Source organism: Terrapene carolina, unplaced genomic scaffold (assembly GCF_002925995.2).
Source record: "Terrapene carolina triunguis isolate 2854851 unplaced genomic scaffold, T_m_triunguis-2.0 Scaffold113, whole genome shotgun sequence".
Classification (NCBI taxonomy): domain Eukaryota; kingdom Metazoa; phylum Chordata; order Testudines; family Emydidae; genus Terrapene; species Terrapene triunguis.
The window spans coordinates 17,676,525-17,691,966 of record NW_020664464.1 but is presented as its reverse complement, the minus strand read 5'-3'; the positions used below and the strand labels follow the sequence as shown (position 1 = coordinate 17,691,966).

General features: G+C 42.4%; 1 protein-coding gene across 1 annotated transcript in view; it reads left to right on the top strand.

The window, feature by feature from the left end:
- The window catches only part of FRMD3 (FERM domain containing 3), a 215,539-nt gene that overhangs the window by 94,394 nt on the left and 105,703 nt on the right, over positions 1–15,442 (top strand). Inside the window, exon 3 of the mRNA XM_024218149.2 lies at positions 8,767–8,809. Coding sequence (XP_024073917.1) covers positions 8,767–8,809 — 43 coding nt within the window. The remainder of the gene's footprint in view (positions 1–8,766; positions 8,810–15,442) is intronic.

Genomic DNA, 15,442 nt, shown 5'->3' with positions numbered 1-15,442 from the left:
ACCAATTGAAATAATTTGTGAAGATTAATGTCTTTGAAATGATGATTTTACAAACCAAACAGATGCCTAAGCAATTTAATATGCATGCAAACAAAACTAAAACAAATCAGCCACTTTCCATCAATAGCACACGTACATCACTGTCTGCTGTATGCTGATGAATGCAGATTAGGGTCTTAACTGGTATAAATCACTGTAGCTCTATTGCCTTCAGTAGAATTGTGCTGATTTATTTCAGTAGAGGGTCTGGTTCTATGAATGTTACTTTAATATTGAAATCAGATTTTGGAAAGGAACTGATATTTGGATTCAGAAGTCCTGTTTAGACATTAATTTGGAATATCTGGGTTTCCAACTAAGAGGGGTAAAGTATAAAGTATGATGAGCAGCAGAGTGAGGGCTATGGCAGTATCAAAATAACCTGGAGAGAAGCATTCTGGGTATTTTACTGTCCTTATGCAATAGTCATGGCAGCGGCTAAATTCGACCTAACCTCGTAGTGTAGACCAGGGCTCAGGCTCATGCTTCAGGGTTCCAGCTGGCCACCTGCAGGGATCAGGAAGGCATTGTTTTCCTCCCCCAATATATTCTGGGAGTTTTTAAAATCTCCTTCCTCTGAAGTATCAGGGATGGCCAGGGCTGGAGATGGGTCACTGGATGGGGAGGGCCAGTGGTCTGAGGGAGCACCGAACATTCTCAGGCGCTTAATGCTCACCTGCACAGATCTAACTGATCGCAATGTGTAGGATTGAGAAGGAATTTTCTCCCAAGTCAGTTTGGCAGTGACCTTGGGGTTTTTGTTGCCTTCCTCTGCAGCATGTAGATGTCACTAGTCAGGATTATGTGGGTATATCACATTCAATCATTTCCCTGCCATTGCAAGGGCCTCAAGCACTAGTGTACCTCACTCCCTCCTATTCTCTGCCTGTGGCACATAATAGTCTAGTCTTCTGTGGGACTCATTTATTTTGGTCTCATTTCCATTGTTGGGCTTAGTGTGCAGGTGTTGGGTCGTGTCTGTGGTCTGTGATACACAGGAGATCAGACTAGATGATCTAGTGGTCTATTCTGGCCTTAAACTCTGTGACTCTGAGTGTTGCCTTTGAGCTCACTAGCCCAGGGAGTTGGCTGGATGAGGCTGGATGGGTTCATCAGTGTAAATCTGAAATAAATGCTCAGCAGAAAGTGCGTCTCAGTCCTTGCCCATTGTGGATCAATCAGTGAAACGCTGAACCTCTGTCCATTCATGGAAGGTGCTGCTACTCGCACTGCCAGACTGTCATTTCTACTGAGGGGCACTAATATAGCCAAGGTCACAGCTGCTCCTCTCCTGCTATGATCTTATGTATGGTAATGCGAACAGCACCTCTATAATTATAGTAGCACCCAGGGGTGAAGTCAGGACTCATTATTATAGATGCTGATCATACTCATTGGAAGAGACAGTCCCTTGCCCAAAGAACTTAGTCTAATTTAAGACAAGGCAGCCACAAGTGGGTTTGTCAAGTCATAGGAGGGCCTGGGGGAGGAAAGATGAAGGAAGTAGGAATAAGAACACATGATTCCATGGGTTAACTATGTGCTCTGCTTGATGGCTGTGGATCATTCAATGTTTTTCCTCCTGAAGAAAAATATCAGCAGTCTGCGATCCTAGGGGTAGGAGTGCCAGCAGTATGCAAACTGGATGACATGGAGGAGTGGGAGACGGGAAGAGAGATTGTGTCACAATGCTGCTTTCCTCGGGAAGTGATTCAGAATATGTGCTGGCATAGGGAAATAGGCAGCAGGGGACTAGGCTCGGGCCACACAAGCAGCTTCTTTTGCTGCACCAAGTGGTGCTCATCATTAATTAAATAGGAGTATGTGGTTTTGGAGAGGATTCAACTACAGTGACTGTGGGTTTCTTCCATGTCACATTACCGTATGTACATGCAGCTTGTGTGATATTCGTTGTACAAAGCTGAAATATCTGCCAGGTTACACTACTGGTTTTCAGCCCGCAACAATACAGCTGAAGGCCACCAGCACTGGTGGTCTTGTTCTTGTAGCTGCTTCTGGAACAGATTCATCCCTAGTCTGGTGAAGAACCCAATGCAGGGACTGAGAGGGGTTGGCTTGTGCCACCCCTATTCTGGGGCTGCTGGGTGCTGCCCTAATAAGTGTTCCTGTAGAATGTCCCTATGGGCTGTTGTTATATCAATGCAGAATAGCCAGGTGGTAACAGCACACTCCTCTCTGCCTACAGCTCGTTCCTGGCCTGCTGTGGAAAGCCCCTAACATGCTTCCTATATTAGGAGCTCCTGCTGGGGATGCAGAGCTAGTAGCAAGGCTCCAGACCTGGTGGGTAGCCCCCTTACACTGGATATTGCCTGTGGGACACTTGGAGCTGGTGTTGACGATTTTGCATCAGCTCTGCCAGCATAAAGTGGGCACCCATGAATTCCTCCCTGTCTGTGCCTGGGGGCCCTGTACTAGCTATAGCTGCTGTTACTGTTGTTTGGCCTTCTCTGTGTCTGTTCTTGACAATGGCCTGAAGAAAGGAACTGCATTATGGCTAAAAGGGGGTTGTTGATTTGTTTTTTTCAAAGAACGGGTGCAGGATGGTATTTATCTTAAAGTTTAGCTTTGGATTGAAGTTTGGATAAAAGACTCTAATTTTGTTTCATCTCCAGTAGTTTTTCAGTAATATTGCAATATATCTTCTATGTGTCCTTGTGCTCTTTGCATCTGGTTGTCCTGTTTAAAATGGACAAACTTGGTTTCTTTGGCACAAAACAAGATGATACAACTGTACAGTGAATACTGACCTCTGTTATGTGACAGACCCAAACTTTTGCAGTCCTGACTCAAGTCATATGACTGGGATCAGGAAATATAACTCAGGGTCTTACTGTACTTTGTCACATCTTGATAACAATCTCTCAGTCTCTACTTCTATCCCAAAACTCAATGAAGCTATAATTTATAACAGAGACTTTTGGGTTTTTTTGTTTGTTTGTTTCACTGTTCCTGCTTCAGATAATTCTTGTTACCTCTTCTATGAACAGAAGCAAACTGCTTCCACTTTGAAAAGTCCAGGAAATTATAGTAAAATGACTGTTGCATGAATGGGTGTCTTTAGTGCTAAATACAGATTGACTGGAATGTAGTTAAGAAATCTGGCGTTCTTGTAATCCCATTCAGCCACATGCACTCCTGAGTATGTGATTGAACATTGTCTTCTGAATATGACCAATATTCATACTATTTGTCAAATTTCCCCCTTCCCGCATCCTTGCAAAACAGAGGCCTGATCCAAAGTGCCCTGCCCAAAGCCTCCCATTGACTTCACTGGGTTTTGGGTCAGGCCCCAGGTTCCCATTGTTGATCCATGATTTGTTCACCAATAACTCTTTATGGGCTTAATTTAGCTTTTTTAAGACCCCTGTTTTGGGGACAGTGTGGCGTCTCCAAGGAGAGTAGCAGGGGATTGCAGCGTTGGACTCTATGCTGTTTTCCTGCTCTGTGGGCTGCTGTAGAGTGTTGCTGGGCCATGGTCTTGGAGCAGTGTGAGGTGGTGGTGGGAGGTACGGGGACTGCAAGTATACCTGACCCTTACAACGTCCCTGAGAGGAGGGTTGGGAGGCTCCTTGCACTCTCCATACCCCACTGTCCTACCTCCTCAATCTCTCAGATGTATAAATAAGTGCTACTCATAATCTGTCCCCATATGTCAGTTAATTCTTTAAACGAAATAATCAGTTTGTTAAATATACGTATGTGGAAAAGTTCTGGTGCTTTCTGGGTTAAATAATATGTATTTTAAAATTGTTCTTTTAGCCCTGTGGTGTCTTTTCTAACTGTGAATTTTTTGCTGTGGAAGCATGCATAACACATCAGCATTGTGGATCAATAAGAGGACACCTGGCATCGTAAATAGCTACTCAGTGCCACTTATCTGCTGATCAGAGGTGAATACTTTTAGGCTTAGTCTACACTAGCAATTTATGTCGGTATAACTGCATTGCTCAGGGCTGTGGAAAATCCACACCCCTGAGCAACGCACTTGTACTGACCTAACTCGCGGTGTAGACAGCAACAGCGTTATGTCGACGGGAGGGTTTCTCCTGTCAACCTAGCTACTGTCTCTCAGGAAGGTGGATTACCTACGCCAACAGGACAAGCTATTCCATTGGTGTAGGTAGTGTCTTCACTGAAGCACTCCAGTGGCGCAGCTGCATTGATGCAGCTGCACTTTTGCAGCCTTTTAAGTGTCGACGTGCCATTAGAAAGTAAAGACCATTTTAGTTAAAAATGCAGCACATAATGAGAAGCACTGCAGTTACAGGTGCATCCTAGGGGAGGGAAATAGGGGTCAAATTGCTTTAACGTTCAGAGATCCTGTAGTTACTAAATTTTCAGTTATTATACTTGCCTGACAACTAGAATGAATGAAAGGAGTTGGTCTGAATAAGATTAGATCATTCACATTGTTCTGTAAGTGTCACAAGGACCATCAGTGGCCTCTAAATATCTCCAGTAATGCTGGTTAAAAATTGTAATTTTTATTCTGCATGAAATTCTGATATTTTGACATTTTGTTTTTGCCCCAAATTGGGACAAAAGGTCAAAATATTTTTTTATGGAAAGGAAAGTTTAGAAAAAAATTCAATTTATAAATGTCAGAATATCCCATTTCAACATTTTTGCTAGAAACTAGATATTTTAACACTCCTGAATCAAAATATTTAATGTTGGCTAGGGTTGATATTAAATTGTGTCTGCCTGAGCCGCTGAGTTACCACACGAGAGGTATAATTTAGATGCTCCCATTCTTTTCTATGGGCCAGGCTCCCTGGTAGGACTCCATCTCCTGTATTGCATTATGGCAATGGGTTTCTTATGATTAAGGATCTGATTCTGTCACAGAGGTCACGGATTCCATGATTTCAACGGACCTCTGTGACTTCTTCGTCTTTAGCCAGCCGTGATGGTGGGGCTAGAGCAGCTGTCAGCCCCCACCCAGGAGCAGTGGTGGGATTGGAGTAGTGGCCTAAGGCCAGAACAGCAGCTGCAGCAGCTGGGGCTGGAGCAGCGGCCGGTCTGAGTCAACGCTGCAGAAGGAGTGGTGGGGCTGGAGCAGTGGCTGGTGGTCAGCCCCTGGCAGGACTCCCACTGTTAGTTTTTCCCTCTTCCCCCCCGGGTATTTTTAGTAAAAGTCAGGGACAGGTCATGGGCTTCTGTGAATTTTTGTTTAATGCCCATGACCTGTCCCTGACTTTTACTAAAAATACCTGTGACAAAAAATCTTAACCTTACCCATGATGCATCATGGCCAGGGCCGGCTCCAGGCACCAGCGCAGGAAGCAGGTGCTTGAGGCGGCCAATGGAGAGAGGCGGCACATCCGGGTCTTCAGCGGCAATTTGGCGGCGGGTCCCTCAGTCCCTCTCAGAGGGAAGGACCGGCAGCCGAATTGCCACTGAAGAATGAAGTGGCGTGGTAAAGCTGCCGCCGAAGTGCCGCCGATTGCAGATTTATCTGTTTTTTTTCTTCTTCGCCGGTTGGGGTGGCAAAAAAGCTGGAGCCGGCCTTGATCATGGCGGTTCAGCCAAAGGGGAGACCACAGTGTATCAAAGGAGATGCAGTCCAGCCAGGGAGTCCAGTCCATAGAGAAGAATAAGGACATGAGGCACTCAAACTGTCTTCCGTGAGGGAGTGCAGCAGCACAGGTGAACAGAGTTTAATGTCAAACTGACCTGAAAACATTGTTTAATTTGGCTTAACCCCCCCCCCCCATCTTAAATGAAACATTTTGTTTCAGTTTTCCAGGGGAAATTTGAAAAAATTCAGTACAATTTGAAATTTTCCCAAAGAAGATTTTGATTTTTGCATAAAGACTTTCTGTAGCAAAAACCATTGTGAGAATTCCCAAACAGCTCTAGTCTGCAGGGACCCTTTGCTGAGAAATACATCTCCCCTTCCTCACACGTAGAAGCCTTAATTTGGTCCTAGATATAAAAGCTGTTTATAGTCTGAGACTAAATATAACATGAATACTCTGTGAGGTGTAGTCTAGGTTAATATCTATTTCTGCAAAGGTAGAAGAGAGATATTAAGAGAAAATCTTTCAAAACTCTACATAGAACATTCAAAAAATATACAATGGTGGAGACTTTCAGTGGTACAAACAACAGTTAGATTGTCTGTGCTTTTGAAAATCTCCACCAATACACTACAGAAAAAGCTGATGTATCTGCTCAGATGTCTCAAATACCCAATTGAATGCTTCCTCCGCCTGTGTACTCAAACAAGCTATTCTTAAATTTCCCTGATCCCCACTGATGGAAGGTCATCACAGAAATTTTATCTTTTAAGCACTGTTTTGATCCCTCTTTAACCTTGAAGCAAAAAATGTAATCTGATGAATTAGCCTCAGTTTTGCTTGGTAAATAATTATAGAAGCTGCAATATTTAACTGAAAGTCAAATCTGAGCAAAACAATTTTTTTCTTTTGGTGTTTGTGACACATGAAATAAATCTACATCCTAGCATTTTAAGGCACACACAGCTATGTACAGTGTTTTTCAGTCCTGGCATATTGTATGGGAAACAGCAGAGACACTTACTTCAGCCTGGCCTTTTAAAAAGAAAATGTCAAACAAAAACAGCTTGCTTCAGTGAAGGATAAAAGGAACATTTCTTAACTCTCAAATTCTCCTGTATACCAAGTCAGCAGGGTCGTCACTTTCCAAGTGTCTCCTTACTGCCCAAATCTGGGTTCAGGAGCTTCCTGACCCTGGCTGAGTGGAGATGGGAGAGAGTGCATGCTCCTTATATCCCTACTCTAATGAACTCCTTGTTAATCTCTTCCCTACTACTTTAGCATGGGTTATGTACATCCTACTGCAAACTCCTTAGAATATATTTCTTTAGTTTCCCCAATAATCATCTACTTCTCACCAAGAAATTCTCTAAAATGCATTATTCCAGTGCAAGGAGAACAACATTTTTTCACGTGTAATCTAAGCTGTTTTGTAAATGGGTTCGAGGGCGGGGGCGGGTATCAAATAAATGCTAGTACATTTTCCAGTAAGTTAGTGACGGGCGCTCTTTTAAAAACACCATAGTTTTAAAAAAAAACTGCTTTTCTGTTTTTTTGTTGTTAATTTATTCCAGACTTAATTTTTTTCTCCAACTTCCTCTGCCCTAGGATGAAATGTGGTGTGGGATATGTCAGGGAGGAGAAATGGGTTTCTTTTTGAGGCAGCTAGGGATGGGCTTCAAAATCAGCCTAACATAACTATGGAGCAGTGCCTGCCACCCGGAATACTGCCATTGCCAGTGACGCTTAAGAGCCCTAAATTGTGAGTTGCACACATTCAGAAATGTGTTTTTTAGAGGCACTTGTCTTTCATTAGCAATTGTACATGAGAAACCTGCTCCACCACTAATTACAGCTGAATTTAGCTGCTGCTTCAGGCAATCGCCAGTTTGTTTTTAAATTAAATTACTGTACCTCCCCATTAGCAAGTGCTGTACTTGCACTTGTTCTGCATGTTGGTACCATTACAATAGTTATGACAGGCAATACTACAGACATTATAGGCACTGAAAAAGCCCCTTTCTCTTGGTATTTTTTTTTACATTGCTTAGTGCCCCGGTACAACTTTTAAAGGTTGATTTTGAGCTAGCATGGAATGAGTTAAAAAGAACCCTGTGGTGCGAGGCCCCACAGCGTTGATTATGCTTAGTAAAGCTGAACAGCACACTTGCTGACCAACTGCTGCTGCAGCACAAATCTCATTTTAATGTGGAGATTTTTCATGTACAGGAAAAATCTCAGTGGAAAGGCTGCTGACCATGAGCAAAAGTGACAATTGAGTATCAACCCATCCATACATCAGTCAAAACAGCTGCCTCGGTGGCTCAGCTCAATGTTATTGCAATTGCTAGTTAAGTGCCCTAGTCCATCTACTGCTGAGATTTGAGTCCAAGATATTTGTATAGGTATGAGTCCATCTTGCAGGACTGAAAATCTCTCCCCAGCCTCATACTGTTTATTGTTCCAAAGCAGACAAAAATTTACTAATGTTAGCCATTATTACCCTGTACCCCACGGGCTGTGAAGAGACCAAAACATGTCCATAATCACCCATTGTGCATTGTATGATCCTATTAGCGACACCATTCAATTTAAAATGTGTTCTTTGTCCTTTCCCATTTTTGTTTTTGATCAAGTTTCCAGTTCTTGCTGGAAAAGGATAGGAACTTGTACGCTGATATGAGTTGAGAGTGTAAGATTTAGTATATGCAGCAGCTGTAAGGACTGTACTAGGTATCCAGTTCATTAATGGGATTAGCAAATATAGGTTTTAGATTCTGAATGTTCTCTCTCCTTATTTCACAAACATGTACATCTCCTTTGGAATAGAGGAGAAAAAAATAAGGTCTAAATCGCTGCTGGGGACTGATCAGTGGAGCTACTCTGCTTGAATGGATCTCTTTGGAATGCTTGTTTTATCATGCCAAATATAGACAATAAATAGCAATTCTTACTCTATTATTAGAACATCATTCGTGTATATAATTGTGCCATACTCTCTCTATATACTGTGGTTATACTGTAACACAATGAAGTTGTTTTCTCTACCTTTGAGGTGCCCCTATAAATTAGCTTTTACTGGAAAATGAAAATATTGTGTGTCAGTTTATCACAGCCTCTTAATTTTAAGTATGTGCTGTACTGTACAACACGTTAACTGCTGACCTCTGCTCTTTCTTTTCAGCACTGGCTTGAGCCCAACAAGTCTATCTCCAAGCAAATGAAATGTAAGTGCTAACAGCCCACTTTATGTCTTGGTACCCTGTTTTGAAATGCCCATGAGTTGTGTTGTGTTGTTTCTCTGCAGTCATTTATAGTGTGTTTTGTTTGTTTCCTGGTTCAAGAGGGTCCTTTGTGTCCTTGCTGAAGCCCTGAGAACTCTACACTATCCTCAGTACTTCTGATACTGTACAGCACTTACCATCAAGGCCCTTCATTATGACTACAGACTTTCTGGGTTAAGACTAAAACCAGATGCCTGACAACATCTCTGGAGTGATTCAGTGCATCCTTCCCTCATGAAAAGAACTGAGTGCTCTGGCTCTGTTGTGCACCCAGTCCTTTTCAGACTATAGAAACAAGACACAGTGGCAATCAAATTGGAGTCTTCTGCTTTGTGGCAATGCAGAGTGTAAAGGCTGGTCCACACTGAAAAGTTACATAAGCATAGAATGTCTCTCAGTGGTATGAAAAATCCACCTCCTCCCCCCGAGAGACTTAATTAAAATCAAACTAACCCCCTGTGTAAACAGTAGTACGTCAGCATAAGAATTCTTCCGTCAACCTATCTATTGCCTCTTGGGGAGGGATAGCTCAGTAGTTTGAGCATTGGCCTGCTAAACGCAGGGTTGTGAGCTCAGTCCTTGAGGGGGCTACTTAGGGATCTGGGGCAAAATCAGTACTTGGTCCTGCTAGTGAAGGCAGGGGGGCTGGACTCAATGACCTTTTGAGGTCCCTTCCAGTTCTGTGAGATAGGTATATCTCCATATTACCTACAGTACTCCCTCCCATTGCTGTACTAAGTGTCTACACTAAAATTCTACAGAGGTGCAGCTGCATCTGTACTGCTTTAGTGTTTTATGTGTAGACACAGCCTTATATGATCAGTTTAGTCCAGTAATCTCAAATGCTAGATAATTTCAGTGGGCTGCTAAATACCAGCAACAGTCAAGCAGAAAATTACAACACATGACATTTGGCTATCAATTAATTTAAGGGTAGTCTTATTTTAAAAAGTCTTTTTTATTTCTCCCCCTCTCCTGTCCTGTCCCCACGTCCGTCTCCTCCCCTTTCCCCCGGAAGGGAGAGAAAAGGAGTGAGGTGGGAGGGAAAAGGAGAGTGACACAGAATCCTAGGACTGGAAGGGACCTCAAGAGGTCATCTAGTCCAGTCCCCTGGACTCCTGGCAGGACTAAGTATTATCTAGACCATCCCTGATAGGTGTTTGTCTAACCTGTTATTAAAAATCTCTAATGAGATGAAAATTTCACAGCCTTCCTAGGCAACTTATTCAAGTGCTTAACCACCCTGACAGGAAGTTTTTCCTAATGTCCAACCTAAACCTCCCTTGCTGCAATTTAAGCCCATTGCTTCTTGTCCTACCCTCAGAGGTTAAGGAGAATAATTTTCACCCTCTTCCTTGTAACAACCTTTTATGTACTTGAAAACTGTTTTGTCCCCTCTCGATCTTCTCTTCTCCAATCTAAACAAACCCAATTTTTCAATCTTCTCTCATAGATCATGTTTTCTAGACATTTTATTGCTCTTCTCTGGAATTTCTCCAGTTTGTCCATATCTTTCCTGAAATGTGGCCCCCAGAACTGGACACAATATTCCAGTTGAGGCCTAATCAGTGCAGAATAGAGCAGAAAAATTACTTTTCATGTTTTGCTGACAACACTCCTGGTGATAATTAGGGTGACCAGATGTCCCGATTTTATAGGGACAGTACTGATATTTGGGGCTTTTTCTTATATAGGCACCGATTACCCTCCACCCCGGTCCCGATTTTTCACATTTGCCATCTGGTCATCCTAGTGATAATACATCCCAGAATTATGTTTGCTTTTTTTGCAACGGTGTTCACTTATATTTAACTGGACGTTTTGGTTTCCATTCACTAGGAATTAATCAAAGATTTCTAAAAAGTTAGACTAAATCTTTTCACATTTGTTTGAGGTTCCTATTTTCCAAAACCTTGCCTGCTCTTTAGCTGCTAAGTCAGTCAAGTTGCTTTGGAAATGTTATGGCCTGGATTATTTTTTTCATAAATGGACTGATGACAAAGTCTTGTTCAGTAAGCAAAACTACTTTGATTGTCAATGATTTCCTTCCAGGAGCTGAGGAGAGTGTTCTCTTCATAGTCTGTGGAGACTCGAATTCAGTCATTGGGATCTGCTGCTTGTTTCACTAAAGAGTGTTGTCAACCTGCTTTGTTTATGACAGGAGGGAGAATTTTGCCCATATGCCCTTGAAGGCATAGTCTTTTTAAAAAAACCTGAATGCTTCAGTGTAGAGTTTGATTCCATTAGGTGGTAGAGTTCAGATTACTTATATATGAGGCTATTTAATTATTTTAAAATGTGGTGAGACTGAAGAGGTGAAATTTAATGTTTTCCTTTATCTACTATGCAAAAAATAATAATAATTTGTAAGCAAATGTATTGATTGGAAGATCACTGACTTCCACCAGTTCACTGGTGTGACTTTCTTTAAAACATCATCAGCAAACACATATTTCTTGAATGGTTCTTATTCCCAAGCTGGATCTCTTTTACAGCCTGCTGCCATTATAGGTTTTCCCTTCTAGTGAGAGAATGGTATGGTAGACCTCAAATCAATGACGGCTACACTCAGAAAGACCTCAAGGCTTCTGAAATATGCTGCTCAAACAGTTTCACTTTTGTTTCTACTGCCTGTCCCTCCCTTCTCACATTTATCTCCAGACTTCTTCTCCTTGCCCAGCTCTATTCCGCCCTCAACAATCTTCTATTCATTGAACTTTATGAAACTTTGCACTTTTAGAGAGAGGTAAGGGATTTAGAGAGAGGTAAGGGATTGACTCTGTGTACACAAATTTGCAGAGGGAAATAGGGGTGAGGTCTGTTGTTTGTAGGGTTACCATATTTAAACATTAAAAAAAGAGGATACTCCACGGGGCCCTGGCCCCGCCCCTCCCTTCCCCCTCCCCCTCCCCTTCCCCCAGCGTACTGTATGATCTGTAAACAGATCATACAGTACGCCCTTCAATTAAAAACTTCTGTGTTGGGGGACTGAAGGAGAGGGATGGCAGGGAGTATTTTACATGGAATATATTAGATAGGGACTTTATGTAAAAAGTTAGGAATAATAGTAAGCATAATACAGAGAATTCAGAAAACAGTGATACACTGTCATGAGGGACATCCGTTTCCTTATGGTGCAAAAATAGGCTGTTCTTACTACTAACGATTTAAAATGTTCTAAACTTAATTGACCAGTGAGATTTAGATAGGATTACGAAGCTCTTGGTTAGATAGAGCAAAAGTAGAGAAGAGCATGGAAAAAACCCATTTGTGTCTGTAAGCAGGCTGTTTACTTGATCTCAGCTAGCATATGTGGGGATTTAATTTTCCTCCAGCACAGTACCAAGCTTTCTATATGTTGTATTCACAGAGAGTGCAGCAGTGACGAGCAGACAAGAATGGATGGGAATAGTTTTCTTATGCATGTTTTATCAGAGACTAGATTTCTTGGTGTTGAATAATACATAAAACAATTCAAACATAATCCCTATATTTAGTCATGTTACATAGCTATCATATTTCAGCAGCCATACGTTCAATAGGTTATAATGATTCTTGTAAGAAAGTCTTAAGGTACACCAGATAAGTGTTATTGATTCTTATATGATGCTCTGCAATTTCCTCCTCTGTAGCTATGGTAAAAGTGTTGTTTATATCTAGTGAGAATACCTGGAAGTGGGGAGGAATCTCTGAACATGCTCTGTTTTGTCATGTGGCAATACAGTAGCCTGTTTTGGGACAACACGGTATGAGTGCTGCCACAGCACCCAGTCTTTCTCCTAGCATATTACTTTTAGTTTTCCATCTTCGTTAGTAAGTGGAGTGCATCAGAACATATGGTGCACAAGTTCTAAGTATACCCCCTTGCCATTTTTACTGCCCTTAGTTCTGCCTGTGAAAGGAAACATGCTGTATTAGGCTTTGAAGGGTCTCCAATTCCTTGAACTACTGCCAGTTTCATTTTGTACTGGTCAAAAATCTGTCCACGGCTAGCAATCAATAGGTTTGTGCTGCACACTTCAGACTTCTTGCCAGTGGGATCAACTTACGCTAATGTATTATTGGAAAATTCTCAAAGGTGCCCCTTTGGTAAGTAGGGTAGACATGTCTTTGTAGAACTAAGAATGACATTTTTGTTCTCTTCTGTACACATCTGTCCTTGGGGTGAATTTGCTATTTTAAGAGTCATAAAGAGAAAGCAATACTCCCTCCTCTCGCCTCCCAAAATGTTGTTCTATAAAGTTTCCTTCTCCCTCCACCACCCCACCAAGCTTCTTGAGGTAAATTCTGCCCCTGGTTATGCCAGAATGGCTCCTACTGACCACACTCAGCACTGCTGTTGAATTCCAGGGTGCTATTTGTCCAACCTTTTTGTTTGTTTGTTTTTAAAGTAAATTGTGTGTGTACAAGCCATTCTGTAAACTTGGTTCATTGGGGTGAAACATCGAGTCCTATGGGGGTCTAGTTCCCGACTGGCCTTTGTAATTGTTATGGAAGGAAATGATATGGTAGAAGGAAGAAAATCTGTGAAGATCAGTTCTGTGGCTTGATTGGTAACACATTGCTCTACCATGCACAAAATCAGAGTTCACATTAAGCTTCAGCAGCCTGGCTCCTAGGATGAGTTGGAATGATATTCTTGGCAGGGGGCCATTGCAATTTGTTAATCTCTCACCACCTCCACTCTTAATGACATCGCTGTCTGGGAGTACTGTAATTTGTTTGCTATGCCAGCCAAAAGGGGTCGGGCAGCAGCTCTCTCAGAACATGTGCACCTGATGCTCCCCAGAAGAGATGAAGTTAGGTAGTCCAGAATGAAGAGAGATGCAGAAATTAGACCTGTTCAGAACTTCATAACAAAATCTTAAATCAAGCAAAGCTCACCTGACTTTCATTGTTGCAGTGAAACCTAAACCAAAGGCCAGGTTTGTCTAAGGCAGTGGTTCCCAAACTTTAACAACCTGTGAACCCCTTTCACTAAAATGTCAAGTCTTGCAAACCTCCTCCTAAAAATGAATATTTCCTTTACCTGAGTATAAATTATAAAAGCAGTGATCTTGGAAATATAAAATTTGTTTTTATGACATGCTTATTACACACTATTAATTATTATTTATCATTACAGTATTTTTATTACATTATGAAAACGGCAACACTCTATAGCTGCCTATTTAATTTTTAAAACAGCAAAAAATATCCACCTCCCTTTCCATTTCTTATAAGGAGTCTTGAAGTTTAAATCTCCTCAGTGTGATAGATATGTTGGTTTGATCTGCTTAGCTCTTGGAAGTCCAGGGGCTCCGGGCTGCTGGCCCCATGGTGCCCGGGCTTCCTAGGGACAGCTCTGTCCGCCATTAGGGAATTTTTTCCCGAGAGCCCCTTTAACATTTTGCGAACCCCCAAGGGTTCACGAACCCCAGTTTGGGAACCACTGGTCTAAGGGTACATTTACACTGCAATTAAACCCCGCAGCTAGGCTATGCCAGCTGACTTGGGCTTGGGCTGTAAGGGACTGTTTAATTGCATGGTAGATGTTTGGGCTCAGACTGGAGCCTGGGCTCTAGGACCCTGCAGGGTTGGGGGTCCACGAGCTTGGGCTGCAGCCTGAGCCCAAACGTACACCACAATTAAACAGCCCCTTAGCCTGAGCCCCATGAACCCAAGTCAGCTGGCATGGGCCAGCTATGGGTGTCTAATTGAAGTGTAGACATATACCCTAAGTGCTCCGAGTTTTAAAAACTGTCTGAAACTTGATTTTACTTGAGTTTGGTTCTAACTTTTCTGCAGACTGTTAAAAACAGACACTGAGAAAAATTCAGTGGACATGACTCCATGCAAAGCAAAATGGGTAGAAAGGGTTTGCATGAATCCTTGTTTAAGTAGTTTTTTAAAATCCTATATTCCTTCCCATATGATCCCTTCCAAGGCTTGTTAAAATTCTTTGAATCATTAGGTTTGTCAACAGGCTGTGCTGTCTTCCTATCTGTGTTGTACAGTAATTGAGGAAGAACCTGTGATGTGGAATTTATGGTGCATTTGGTATCCTTCTCCTCCCCCTCCCCCGAAACGAAAACCAAAAAAACCCACCACATACAGACTAGCATCCTCTCAGGCTCACTTACATGTGTTCAGCAAGTGGATTGCATAAACATTTGATTTACTTGCCAAGAGGGGAAGCAGAATAGTGGCATATGTTCAGGATTCTCCAGAGATTCTTCTGCAGAGTTGATGAACAATACAAAATATTTGGATACTAGACTTTTTTTTTTTTTTTTTTTTAAGCCTGCGAGCTTCTAAGATGTTAACATTGCCCAGGCAACATGGAACATCACTGAGGTATGCAGAAAATTTTCTGCATACTTGCATTCTCAGGAATACAGAAATAACTTAAACATCTGTTTTTGGACTTCAATGCCTGCCTCTCTTCCATGTTATCGGTTGAAAGGAACAGTGTTATTGGGGGTATATATGGATCCCTGTTGCTCTGTCCCAGGGCCGGCTCTGGCTTTTTTGCCGCCCCGCGGGGGGAGGGGGGGCGGCCGGCCGGAGCCGGGGGGGGGGGCGGCCGGAGCCCCG